The 14,022-nt window shown below is 39.8% G+C and overlaps 1 protein-coding gene across 2 annotated transcripts in view; it reads right to left on the bottom strand.

Annotated features, from left to right (window-relative positions):
• The window catches only part of BAIAP2L1 (BAR/IMD domain containing adaptor protein 2 like 1), a 57,400-nt gene that overhangs the window by 15,104 nt on the left and 28,274 nt on the right, over positions 1-14,022 (bottom strand). For both annotated transcript variants that reach the window (XM_053365494.1, XM_053365495.1), the window contains 3 exons: positions 3,290-3,351; positions 3,103-3,174; positions 94-231 (listed from right to left, as the gene is read on the bottom strand). In XM_053365494.1, coding sequence (XP_053221469.1) covers positions 94-231; positions 3,103-3,174; positions 3,290-3,351 — 272 coding nt within the window. The remainder of the gene's footprint in view (positions 1-93; positions 232-3,102; positions 3,175-3,289; positions 3,352-14,022) is intronic.

Raw genomic sequence — 14,022 nt, 5'->3', positions numbered from 1 at the left:
CACTCGGCGGGTTTTCCCATTCTCCACCTTCCCATCATAGTTAGATGTGGTACAAGGGGTTGAAATGGGAAGGCACCTGGGGAGTGCACTAACCTCAGTTTCTTTATGCTCATATTTTGTTGCATTCCTTCCTCCTTGACTTTTCCTTCGGATTTTCTTCAGTTCAGCCTGAGATTTTTCCAAAGAATCCAATTTGCTTCTGTGTTCATTCTGGTATCTCTTCAAAGTAGCCTGCAATCAAAGCATTCAGAAATCTTATATTAGAATATAATAATTAGCTGATGGCGTTGGAAGCTCAGCTCCCTGTTACAGTAAGCAAATTCTTTAGGATATACATATGCAACCAATGCCAGCATAATAATATAAAACAAGTATCATTTTGCTATAGTAGCAAAAGAAAAATTAGCAGTACAATGACTGTGTGCCTCTCTCACAAGAGGTCTGGAGGGTGGCAACATGAGAATGGGCCTTTTCTGCAGTGGCTCCGTTTGTGAAATGTTCTTCCCAGGGAGGTTCAGCTGGTGCCTTCATTATATACCTTTAGGTACCAGGCAAAAACGTTCCTCTTCAACCAGACCTTTGGCTGATTAGCATCTTATACCCCTTTTAAGTGTGTTTGTGTGAGGGGGAAGGGAGGTTTATTGGTTTGTTTTTTTTGTTCTTGTTTTTATCATGGATTTTGTGTTTTTATATTGTATTTTATGCTGTGAACTGCCCTGAGATCTATGGATAAAGGGTGGTATGCAAATTAAATAAATAAGAATAAGAATGTGCTGCAGTTTGTTTCCTCCATCTAGTATCAGCAACTTTCACGTGGAAAACATTAGAGCAGCCAAACATAAATAAATAGTTTTTCAAAAGAAACCTGAGAATGAAAACAATTTGAGCTGTATTTGTTCAAGATTTCGTATGTATTGCTGTCATCTTCTTGTAGACAACACACGGAACAGTTGCTAAACCTGCCAAGGATCTTAGAAATAAAAAGAGGAAGATTGATGTTTCTTGATTTGGAGCAAAATGTATATAATCCTGGTCTTTTAAAAATGCCTCTTGCTTATGTATGCAAATATCTCCCTGTGCTCTTAGGAACTCTGGTGACCTTGGGTTGATGCAATGGAATATCTGACTGACTGGCATGGAACGTCTTCCTCAAAATGACATTTAAAGCAGGTATCTAATCATTTCACATGTTACACATGATACATGCTTGTTGACATGGTTTATTAAAAAATGTTTATATTCCACATACAAATGCATGAAATTCTTCCCAACAGGTTTTCCTAATAGAAACTTCTCTCTACCTAATTTCCTGTGTCATTCAGCTATGTCATAAAAGTTGACTATTATCCTAGAATATTCTGTTTAAGTCAGAGACTCATATCCAGCCCTTAAGTCAATTCACAAGAGTTCTGTAACAGGCCACCATTTGCCACAAAAATACCTTATCTGCTGTACTCAGTATGGATTTCTTGGGGAAATTCATCAAGATATCACACAGTTTATACATTCTGCCCTCAGTTTGTGGCAGAGTTATATTTTTCTAGCAATATGCTAGGGTAATCCAGCTATGAGATACTTGTAATTCTATCTTTGTTGATAAGCACAAGCAAAACTATTAAGAAGATGCAAATTAAATTGATAGCCAGTGATTTAGTTTTGTTCTACCCAGTATTTGTGCCCACACCTGCTGAACTTTCAGACAAGACAAATGTAGTTAAGTTCCTGATTTATGAAACCCTTTCTAGCATAGGCCGACACCACTGTTTTTATCCCAGCAGATGTCCAGATGCTACTATTTTAATTAGTTATTTTAAAAAACACATAGGAACTGGCTGGTGTATGTATTCAAATAATTGAGAGATTATATTCCCATACTGAGAAGCCTGGGCTTTGAGATCTGCAGGGGGAACCTTGCTTGTGGTCCTCATGCCTAATGAGATTTGCAGGGTGGAGACCCATGGGTCGGGTTTTTTTTTCCCTGCAGTGGCCCCATGCCTTTGGAACAACCTCCCCTTTCTGGTGTGTCTATGACATTGCTGCCTTTTCACTGTCAGGTGAAGAAGCACCTCTTTGCCAAGATTTGGGATAGGGATATATGCACTAATTGAATTTTTGTTGCTGTTTCTGTTTTAACTTGTAACTGGATGTTTGCATTTGGTTTTATGTGCTTTAATGCTTTTGTTTAATCTTTTGGTTTTAAGTGTATGTAATTCCATCCTGGGACCTTTAAGTGAAGGACAGATCACAAATATGTTTAATAAAATAAATAAAATTGGCCGATCAAGGATTTGTTCTCATGTATTTTTGCATCTTAAATCTATCTAAGGAGACATTTGAAATGCCTTCCATCGGTCCGCAGGATATCCAAGACTATTTCTGCGAAGGTGGGCTTCATTTTACTTTGATCAAGTTGGTTTTGGTAAGAATACTTTTGAAAGTATTCAAAAGATGAAAGCTTAATGTCAGGATTCTGAATATTGCATCACTTTCATATACGTCCACAAAGCTGCTGCTTGAGATGCATGATCAGGCCCTTGACTGTTTGACTTTAACTCATAGTGTCTGGCTGTCAGTTATTCTCCACTACAAAAATTTAATAACTGAGCCACTGCATAGTATAACAATAAATATGCCATTATCGGCCTTCCTTTGACTAGTTAATATCTTAGCTTTAATCCTTGCTTTAATTTTTAAGACATTTTTGCCAATGATTAATATCTCCATCAGATATAAAAATAGGTAAAATCTGAATCTATAACATCTAGGAACCCAAAACACCTTAGTTATAGCTATATGTACAAATCAGGATAAATGTAATTTAGTATTTTTGGAATTCTTAACGTTTCAGCCTTGAAGACAACACATGTAGATTGGCAAAGTTGATGTACTACAAACATCAACAGAGATATTAAGGACTGAACTTAGAGCCCTAAATCATAAAAATTGCTGTAAGCACAGGGGCTCTGCTCCACGTGTAAAACCTTCCCAACCTGCTTCGGGAAAGTCATTTCTTGTGCTATTTGCCAACACTAAGTAGCACATACGATAAGATAATCATATAAATGATTAATCTTCTCCGGCACTGAAAAACAATATACTTACATTCATGTATTTTACATCTAGTTCAGTCTTCTTCTCCAGCTCAGATATAATTTCTTTATGGAATTTCTTGAACTGCAAGAGTAAATGGATAACCGTGTAGTTAAAGGGTTAGTTTACACACAAAGGTTCCTCCCCCCCTAGGTTTTTTTTTAAAAGAAGTTAAAATATTGCATAGGTATTTACTTACACTTTCTTCTAAGCTGTCATTCAGTTTCTTCTGTGCAATAGAAATCTCTATGAGAACATGCCCTGTTGACAAACACAATTAATTAATTTTTATACTGTTCTTCATCATTTGTGATCCCTATGTTACAAACGTGGCTACTTATAGATTAAAGCATGGTATGACAAATTAAACAAGATAAAACTGAATCAAATCACATCAAAACATACAACAGATGGTGATTCCTCAATTACAGTTGGCCAAAACAAACCAGCCACCCCCAAAATACCAGGTGAAGAGGTAGGTGTTCAGTGGACTCAGTGGAGTATTAGCAACCATTGCTTGTAAAGTCAGTATTAAAAGGTAAAGGTAAAGGTACCCCTGCCCGTACGGGCCAGTCTTGCCAGACTCTAGGGTTGTGCGCTCATCTCACTCTATAGGCCGGGAGCCAGCGCTGTCCGCAGACACTTCCGGGTCACACGGCCAGCGTGACAAAGCTGCATCTGGCGAGCCAGCGCAGCACACGGAACGCCGTTTACCTTCCCGCTGGTAAGCGGTCCCTATTTATCTACTTGCACCCGAAGGTGCTTTCGAACTGCTAGGTTGGCAGGCGCTGGGACCGAACGACGGGAGCGCACCCCGCCGCGGGGATTCGAACCGCCGACCTTTCGATCGGCAAGTCAGTATTACAATATTTCAATTAACTGCTCTGCTCAGCATTGGTGGCTGTGTTCTGTACTCGTTGCAGCTTCTGTTACATCTTCAAAATTAGGCCCATGTAGAATGCATTATAATAATCTAATCAGGAGGTTACTAGTGCATGGATAACTTTGGCAAGGCTTTCTTGATCCAGATATGGTGACAGCTGGAGCAGCAGCCATAGCTGGAAAAAGATACCTTCTGAGCATCCACTTAGCTGGATCAAGAACTAGCCCAGACTACACACTGCTCCTTCAAGGGGAGTGCAGTTAACATTTTTTTTCTGTTCTGGTAACTTTTATGATAAAAGACAGTACATAGAAGTATTCAACAGCACATAGTCTATCTGGATATTCTTTTTTGAGCCCTTACCACAAAAAGCAAAACAAATTTTAGAGTAAAAATTATACATGGCCACAGTTACTCACAATTGCTAATTGACATCAATATATTTTACAATACTACCTTATAAACATTACATGGCATTTCTTTCTTTTATAGAGCTATAAGCTTGGTGGATCAGGGTAATATTATGGACGTAGTGTATCTTGATTTCAGTAAGGCTTTTGACAAAGTCCCCTATGATATTCTTACAGAGAAGCTGGTAAAATGTGGGTTGAACAAGGTAACTTAGGTGGATTTGTAGCTGGTTTTCTGACCGAACCCAAAGAGTGCTCACTAATGGTTGCTCATCATCCTGGGAAAAAAGGACAAGTGGGGTGCTACAGGGTTCTGTCCTGGGCTTGTTATTGTTCATCTTTATAAACAACTTGGATGAAGGAATTGAGGAGATGCTCATCAAATTTGCAGATGACATGAAACTGGAAGGGCTAGCTAATGCTGCAGAAGACAGAATCGGGATTCAATATTACCTTAATAGATTGGCGAATTGGGCCAACTAACAAAATAAATTTCAACAGGGACAAATGTAAGCTTCTACACTTAGGCAGGAATAACCAGCTGCACAAGTATAAAATGGGTTGCATCTGGTTTGCCAGTATTACATGTGAAAAAGATCTAGGAGTCTTAGTAGACCATAAGCTTAAAATGAGTCAACAGTGTGACACAGCAGCGAAGAAGAAGAAGAAGAAGAAGAAGAAGAAGAAGAAAATCTGTACAGATGTATAGTGCACAGATCAAGGGATGTAATAGTACTGCACTAGTCTGCCTTGGTCAGACCACACTTGGAGTACTGTATCCAGTTCTGGGTGCCACAATTTATGAAGGATAGTGACAAGATGAAATGTGTGGAGGAGGGCAACCAAGATGATCAAGGGTCTGGAAACCAAGCCTTATGAGGAACGTTTGAGGGATGGAGCAAGCTTGTTTTCTCTTGCTCAGGAGGCTAAGACCTAAACTAATGGCTTCAAGTTACAAGAAAGGAGATTTTGACTAAACATCAGAAAGAACTTTCTGACGGTAAGAGCTGTTTGAGAGTGGAACAGACTCCCTTGGAAGGTGGTGGACTCTCCGTCCTTGGAGGTTTTTAAGTAGAGGCTGGATGGCCATCTTTAGTTGAGATTCCTGCATTGCAGGGGGTTGGACTAGATAGCCCTTGGGGTCCATTCCAACTCTACAATTCTATGATTTTATATGCTCTATCTGAACACATTCAGAGGCAAGTGGGACCATGCCTGCTGTCCCTGTCGACAACTTCAGTGCACTGTTTGGCTTAGAACAAACATAGTTTACACTTCTGTGGGAGTTGGTCAGGAGTGTGTCTCATGTAGCCCTCAGCCTAATTTCATGCAAGTGGCAGGAAGGGGGGAAATGGGGATAAGAGAATAACGGAAAAAGAGGAAGAAAGGAATTGCAGAGGTGGAAAGAGAAAATGCGGTGACAGAGAAAAGAGGTGGCCCGCCCACCTTTTTGACTCTGATCCCATCAACCACTGGTACGTGGCTCTTGATGGATTACTCCCAAGGAAATATGGCCCTCATCAGAGAAAATATTGCTCCACTGCTAGTGCTGGTTCTCTCAATAAGGGGTTCTTTCTGCAATGGAGGGCAGGGACAGCAGGTGTGATCCTGTTGCCCGTTCATGTGTTCAGCCTAAACACATATGCAAGAAGATCTACAAACTCTTTTGCTATTAACCTGTCCCCCTGCTGGTGTTCTGCTGCCCAACCTCTACTTGCGATCTTTGTCGTTTTCTTGCATCATGCTACAGAGATTCTGAATGGACCACAGCTGGGTGGCAGTGCAACTATGGCTAAAGAGCAACACAGTCTGTCAAAACCACTTCCTTCTGCTTATGGCAACAGGAATAAGGGTTCAGCAGTTATTGAACCCTCATCATTATGTGTCCTCCTTCCACATTAACTATTACAACAGCAAAGGGTTGGGAGGTCTAGTTTATACATGCCCTTCCTCTTCTGCCATATTAGTAGCACTCTGTCTCTGCCTCAGCTCCTCCACCTGAAAAAACAAGAATACTTATAACCTGTTTTGCAAATGACGTTAGGGATAAGGCTGAGCCTAATCCTGTCCTTAGCTATGCATGGGCAAGTCCCACCTACTTAAATGGGACTTAAGTACTATAGGCAGGACTGCAGAGGAGGACATTAGACTACTTGGCCTTAAGAATGCATATTTGAAGACATAATGAAATAATAAAGGAATCTAATTTACAATGTAAAACAGACTGGTTAATTTCAACTACATTTAATGAATAAAGTTCAGGGCCTGCTTTTTTCAGCTTCGCTCATACAATACATGCTTTTGAGAATTTGCTGCCACAGCAACATAGCTGACCAAAGGCTGGCACTTTTGCAAAGATTAATGCAGTAGAACCTGGAACTCAAAGTACTGACAGTAATCCAACAAGGTTGTGTGCTGGCTCAACCCTCCCCACCCCTGTACACTCCCTTCCTTTGGCTTTTCCTGCCACCACCGTGTAAATGTTCAATAAAACAACTCATTTACCTGGCAGGTCAAGACTGGAAAACCTGACTTTCAGATGTTGTTATTCTAGTCTCAGTAGCACTCAGCCTGACTGAACATCTCAGAGAAACAGTGTGTTACGGTGCTATTCCTGAAAACTTTTTTTTACACTTCAAAACAATTTGAAAGACTAATATAATTGGGAAATTAAAGCAAGTGTTTAAGACTGTCATTTTAGACACCTGTCTCATTTCTTCTTTTAATCTACAACATCCTTCTAAGAGCCTCATTGTCACCATGCAGACGTATGCACTGGCTAACCTATTTCCTCTTGTGTCATGAGTCAATATTTTTACAGTGAAACCATAGTAATGTCAGAGAGCTTAGTAAAGCGCAAATGGTAGGACAAGTTGTGCTCCTTTATGTAAATGCCCACAGTTAGCAGATTCAGAGAATTTTAAAGTCATATTATTAAGCCTCAGCTGTGCTTTATAATGTGACACAACAAAGCATTGTGAAGCATTAAGTCTGTTTATAACAGGTGTGCCGAACTGCAGGCAGGAAATCTGTCTCAAGTATGGCAGATGGGAAAATATAAAAGTACTGGTTAAGTTAGGTTGTGTCTTCTGAATGTAGTGCATCTGGTGGAAAGCTTTCTTTCTTAATATCCTTTCCACATTTCATTAGCATGACCGAAAATTCATTCCAGATTCAGACTGCCCTTCATACTAGGGTAAGGAGAATGAATGTTTTTTTCAAAAAAGTCCACACCACAATAGACAACAGAAAACATACCCCATTTCTTTATGTATGTCAGAATATACTTTTTTAAACAACAACAACCCAGTCCTCTCTAAAAATCGGACTTTAATATCAGTCACATGTGCATGCCAGATATGCAGCTTATAAAGCCCATTATCATTTGCACATCTATCAGCAAAAAAAATTCAGATAATTTCATATAAACCTATTCACTTAATATTTTCCCCAGGATTTAACATATTTATATATATTTTAATCCATGGATATTAAAAGCTTATGATTGGTGCAAAATACAAGTAAATATAAATAACATATCCCTCTTGCCTCATTTAAAATTGATAGGCACATTACTGTGAGTAATTTTGGTATTAAAAAACAATAAAAACCAAGCAGGTGCATTGTTAATAATGTATGAATAAAACACAACATTTGTTTTTCTACTTGGCAAGGTAGTTGCAATATCTGTTCTCTGGGCCTTTTTTGTTCAAGGCATGGTTTTATACTAATTGAAGCATATTTCTAATTAAAGAACTCTGATATATAAGCTTTGATCCAAAGAACTGCATATACACTGCAACTCTTTGAGCCTTCCCACAGCAAATCCTGAGATCATCCTATGAAACAACATGGCATGTTACACAGGGGACTGCAGCTGGGGGGGTGAGGGGCAAAGGGGGGAGAAATTGATGACAACTCCCATGTTAATGAGGAAGTGCCTTTTGCTCACTCTTGTGACATTTCACCAAACCACTATATAGAATAGCATCTACTACCCAACTACAGAGGGCAGTCTTATCTTTTCAAAGCCTGAATGAATAGACTGCTTGTGTGGACTTCAAAACTGCAAGGACTGCAAGTACAAAAGAAAATCTAATACTGCTCAATCACAGGTCTGAACATGCCCAAGAGCCTGACATTGTTTAAGCAAGTAGGTAAGAGAGGATCTCCAGAGTAGACAGGTCTCTGTTTGTGCAATAATAGTCAGTACAGGCAAAACACACCTGACCCCTTTACATTAAATTCAACCACTATTCAGATGGTGGTTAGGCACATTCAAATATAAAAACTCATAGAAAGACAACGTTTTCAGAAACCTTTAAGAATATATAAACCCTCCCCTAAGGAAAAAGAAAAAGTAAGAAATGTCAGGTAAAAATAAAGAGCTGAAATAGTTGCCAAACTACGTATTTTACTCAACAGGGCCACACTAGCACTCAACAGAAATGTCAACGAGAGGAAACACCTACGAGGTGAAGAGATACATGGCATGTAAATATTAAGTTAGAACACACCTATGGCAGATAATGTCAACTCTTTGTCCCCAGAGGGTGCATCATTGCACATATGACTGCAAATGCATTCTACAGTGGTGTGTGTGTTTTGTGTTTATAAGCAGCTGCCAGTGCCGGGTGTGTGGGTGGGGCTGCAGAAAGCAAACCAGAAGGGTCAGAGTGTATTTGCCAGTAATGCCTGAATTTGCGTATTGCCAACATTACTTTGCACAATGCCTCCACCCTTCTGCCAAACATGTGCAATTTTTAATGTCGATACACAGCTATGCTATAACCATTTCTCACGTTGATTGAGACATTTCAGCTCTGTTGTCTTCCTAATATAGCTTCATGGATATCATATTTAGACTTGCATTCAGCAAGGACTCCACCCCATATTAATGTGGTGCCTTTGACGTCTACATATTACAAGACAGGGGTGGGTGGGTGGAAAAAAGCTAGTGCAGGGACATTGTTCACAATGTCTGCTATTTTTCTTCTTCCAAAAAAGAGGTCAGTTTCAAGCGCGGGATACAAAGGAGAGTTTAACATCATGTGCACCCACTTTGACCCTAGATTAAGCGCTAATTTGAGGTTGGACTGGAATACAGACCCCCAAACAAAGATATACAGTATTAATGTGCATTATCTAGAAGATCTATTAATACAGGAAAACTTCCTTTTATTCACGAACACATCACTCTAGTTTATATATGTTTAAGAAGTGAATATGATTTTGGAGTGAGTTGAAAGAACCAGTGCACCACTTTTCCAGAAGTGTTGGTTGTTTCTTAAGAAACAAGATAGAAGATACAAGGATGGTTGTTAGTAGAATTCTAAATCCTAAAAAGACAATGACGTTTCAATGATCAAAGATAATCTGCAACAGGATGTGGTTGGAAACTTGGAATTCCTTGTTCGTGAACATTATGATAAGGAACTTAAGATAAGCTCTGAATCTTGGTGATGAAATGGAGCCCCATGAAAGTGAGCCCTATAGAATAATTCCCACAGGCAGTGGTGAGAGGGGATGAACATGTCTCCTGGGTCTCCAGCAGGTTGTTCTGCCACATTCCTTCTTTCACTAGGGCCCCCAATGACAAAGCTCTAAAATGCAGGGTCTAAAAATATTATTTTGTTCCTGTCACACACAATGGACTTGTCAAGAGAAGGTAATGATCAGAATAGGAGCATAGGTAATAAATCAGAGGTGCATCCTTTCCAAGTATAAAAGAAACAGAACAGCATTCTCATCCTCTGCCACCAAGGCATCCAACACAATATCAGGGAATGAACTCCGCAGAGCCCATCACAACTGCAGTTCTAAGGATGGGTTGCAATGGGAAAGCATCTCCCTCATGAGAGTCATCATTTTTTGAACATTCAGTGCTGAGCACACTTGCTCGCTTTAAGAGATTTATATTCTGCTTTGAGGAAATCCTCCATAAAATGGCTTACTATATTTTAAAATACAAATTTCATGAAGTCTGAAAACACAGTCAGCAACAAAATAATATTGCAATCACAAGCATAGCACAATTATAACTTAGCCACATCCCAGTTAGCTACATTCACTCACATCTCCGGCATCAAAAACTTTTGAAGGGGAAAAAGGTTTTTCGAGGCATCTTGAAGAGCTCAAGAAATTTGGCCTTCTTAATCTCTGCAGGAATTGTATTCCATAATTGCAAGGCTACCTTTGATAAGGCCCTATTACACACATTCGTCAATCTAAGTAGTGAAGCAGGGCTGAGCCAGTTCTTAAGATATTGGGCGTAGGCTGTCCATTAAGTAACTTGGCCCCAAGCTGTTCAGGGCTTTAAAAGTATTAACCAGCACTTTGCATTGGACCCAGAAATACACCTATAGTCAGTACAACCAATACAAAATGAGGACATTTTCTTTATTGCCCCCCACCCAATAACTGAGTGGTCACATTTTGTACCAGCTTCAGCTTCCAAACTGCCTTCATGGTAGTCCTATGTAAAGTGGCCATTGCAAAATATTGTATGATCTGCAAATAGGATTCCCTTGTAATGCTGGTGTGTATTATCCAAAAACATCAATACTGTGGATTGATTAAAAAGTGATAAAAAGTAGTATTTTTTAAAAATTAACCTTAATTCTGGCTTAATGGAAAACTGATAAACTCACACTGCTTATTCTTTTTGACAGATGTTAAATGTCTTCTTTCAGCTGCAGATTATTCTGAAAGCTTATAAACAGCCCTGGGGGGGGGGGAAACTATTTTAGATTTAAAGTCCTAATCTGTTTTAGAAGGGTGATGGAAGAAATCAGATATAATGCTCAATTGGACCAGAGGCTCACAGGTCCTTGAAATTGTTCCAGGCCTCAGAATGTGAATTCTATGGCGAGACTGTTCTTCCTGTGGAAAGTCAAGAGGACAGTGCACCCAAGTGTTATGTAGAACACCGTCTCTCTCAACTGTTTCTCAGAGCTTGCCTGCACAGTGGTACCTTGGGTTACATACACTTCAAGTTATATATGCTTCAGGTTACAGACTCCGCTAACCCAGAAATAGTATCTCGGGTTAATAACTTTGCTTCAGGATGAGAACAGAAATTGTGCTCTGGTGGCGCGGCGGCAGCAGGAGGCCACATTAGTTAAAGTGGTGCTTCCGGTTAAGAACAGTTTCAGGTTAAGAACAGACCTCCGGAACGAATTAAGTACTTAACCCGAGGTACCACTGTACACTTTGAAGGGCGTCAGGCATTTTGCTGTTTGATGCAAACCCCTGCCACCCTGGCAGTAGCCCGGGGAAGCCCTAGCACGGTGCTCGCAGTGGAAGAGGTGGTGGAGGCATGCTCCCCAGGCCCAAATTTGCTGCCTGGAGTGACTTCCTCAGTGCCGCACGGTGTCTCATGGGAGGCTGGCCCTAGTTTGAAGATAACACAGGTTCCCCATCCTTGTTACAGAGGAAATGAAGATGTCTGAATAATTTAAATAGTTCTGCAATATTTGCCCCATGGTTATTTATCTCCATGATTATTTGTCTTTGATCACACATGCATTCCAATATGCCTTGTATACATGTGTACTTGAGCAACACACATAGTAAGATCTTTAGCTCAGGGTTATAGTGTGTCACGGGAAGTTTACATTTCACACTATATAAAGGTAAAGGTAAAGGTACCCCTGCCCATACGGGCCAGTCTTGACAGACTCTGGGGTTGTGCGCCCATCTCACTTAAGAGGCCGGGGGCCAGCGCTGTCCGGAGACACTTCCGGGTCACGTGGCCAGCGTGACATCGCTGCTCTGGCGAGCCAGAGCTGCACACGGAAACGCCGTTTACCTTCCCGCTTGTAAGCGGTCCCTATTTATCTACTTGCACCTGGGGGTGCTTTCGAACTGCTAGGTTGGCAGGCTATATATGGGGGAATTAATAGAGAAATATGGAGAAAGCCTTTTCCAAAGTTATTTTGAAAAACAAATGGCCATGTTTTACAATATAATTTCAAATATTTCTCTGTCCTGTAATGCTGCCCCTTGATAAAGATAGATTGTTTGTATGTGTAAATAAATCCTTGCTGCAAAATTAATTCATATGAAGAATATCAGCTGTTCCGATCATGCGAAATCTATGGACAGAGTAACATGGGTGGCCTGCATAAGTTCCATCGAACGTATACAAACAAAGGAAAACAAAGCAAAACAACTCTGTAGACAAGTCCTGAGCAGAAAAGCTCCATGTCTTGGCAATCGTGTTTTATAGATCTCAGATTTTTACTGACTAGTATAACCAGCATAATGTTGTGGCCAAAAGCATAATCTACCATCCCAAAAGACTATGAGGAACTTTATTTAAAATGCAAATGCAAACAATTATGCAACTTGGTATTAATGTACTAGAAGTGTTAGCTTTCTCACAGTACTCAGAGGACAAGCAACCAGGAAGTTTTTATCATATTTCATACCTGGAAGGGAAACAGCTCATGTTGTTTAGAAAATATTTATTCAGAGTAGGCATTCAGTGCAAATGTACTGGGACAGCAAGTTTAAGGTACTGTATTCTTACTGGATGTTGCCAACCACTTACACACAATTTTAGTTTTTCAAGAGCAGTTTCATACACACCGAGTACATATGCTCAGGGCTATACATATTATTTTTCAAAATGCTACAGGATTGGAACTGAAATCTTAAGTCTGTCAACTGGTTGAACAAGAAATACTGTATAAGCCACTGGGAGAATGGAGACTCGATTGTTACTTTAGGAATAGGAAGCTTGAAATACTAATCTGTTGTGTTACATTAAAATACATCTTGTGCTATTGTTGGCTACCATATTCACCACTGCTTAATGGTTTTTGAAATATTAAGTGGTTTATAAATGTTTTTAAATAAATAAATATTAAGTGGTGAATATAGTAAGATAAGGAAGATAACCAAAGTCCACCCCTGAGGTAAGCTTCATTGTACGCATGCAATAGACTAAAGCAGGGTGTTGCTTGCTTAAATAAACTGGTCATGCCCTCAGTTATTTTCTCTATTTGAAAAATGCTAATATTCAGTTCAGAAACCGTAGTTCCATACAAAATACATTCCATTCTCCCTTTTCACTAGTACTCTGTCTTAAGTTTAGCTTCCTATTTTGTAACCAAGTTTATTTAATGCTTCCCTTTCTGGGATACCCATTTTCTTTTCAGGCCTATCCTACACATCAACATTCTATGAATGCTTGACTAAATCCAATACAAACTAGTAGTATACTTTTTGTCTGAAGGTAAGTAATTATGTGCTGTCATCTTATAATTCAGTAATTCTCAACCTTTACTAAATTGCTCTCCACTTCTAAAAAAATTAGGTACTTCACTTGCCCACTGGGTATACCAACCTGGCATCTTATGTCTTCTCCATTTTTTTTATATCCCCTGCCTCCACAAAGCAACTCCTACATCCAACTTCCCATACCTCACCTTTTCTTCCATTTTGCAGCTTTACTGAGATAACCTCGGGATGCAGCAGTCAGAGACTTTAATTCTATTCTTCTCAGAAAAACCTAGGCCTTGTCTATTCATAGGCTTATTACCAAAAACATCATCAAAAACTGAGTTTGCCTCCTCACTCATGTCCCATACTCATTTGAGTGTGGAAAATGCTGCCACACCTGTTTGGTAGTAC

Source organism: Podarcis raffonei, chromosome 14 (genome assembly GCF_027172205.1).
Source record: "Podarcis raffonei isolate rPodRaf1 chromosome 14, rPodRaf1.pri, whole genome shotgun sequence".
In the NCBI taxonomy this organism is placed as follows: Eukaryota; Metazoa; Chordata; class Lepidosauria; order Squamata; family Lacertidae; genus Podarcis; species Podarcis raffonei.
Note: the sequence above shows the minus strand (reverse complement) of the source record. Positions and strands in the feature narration are given on the sequence as shown.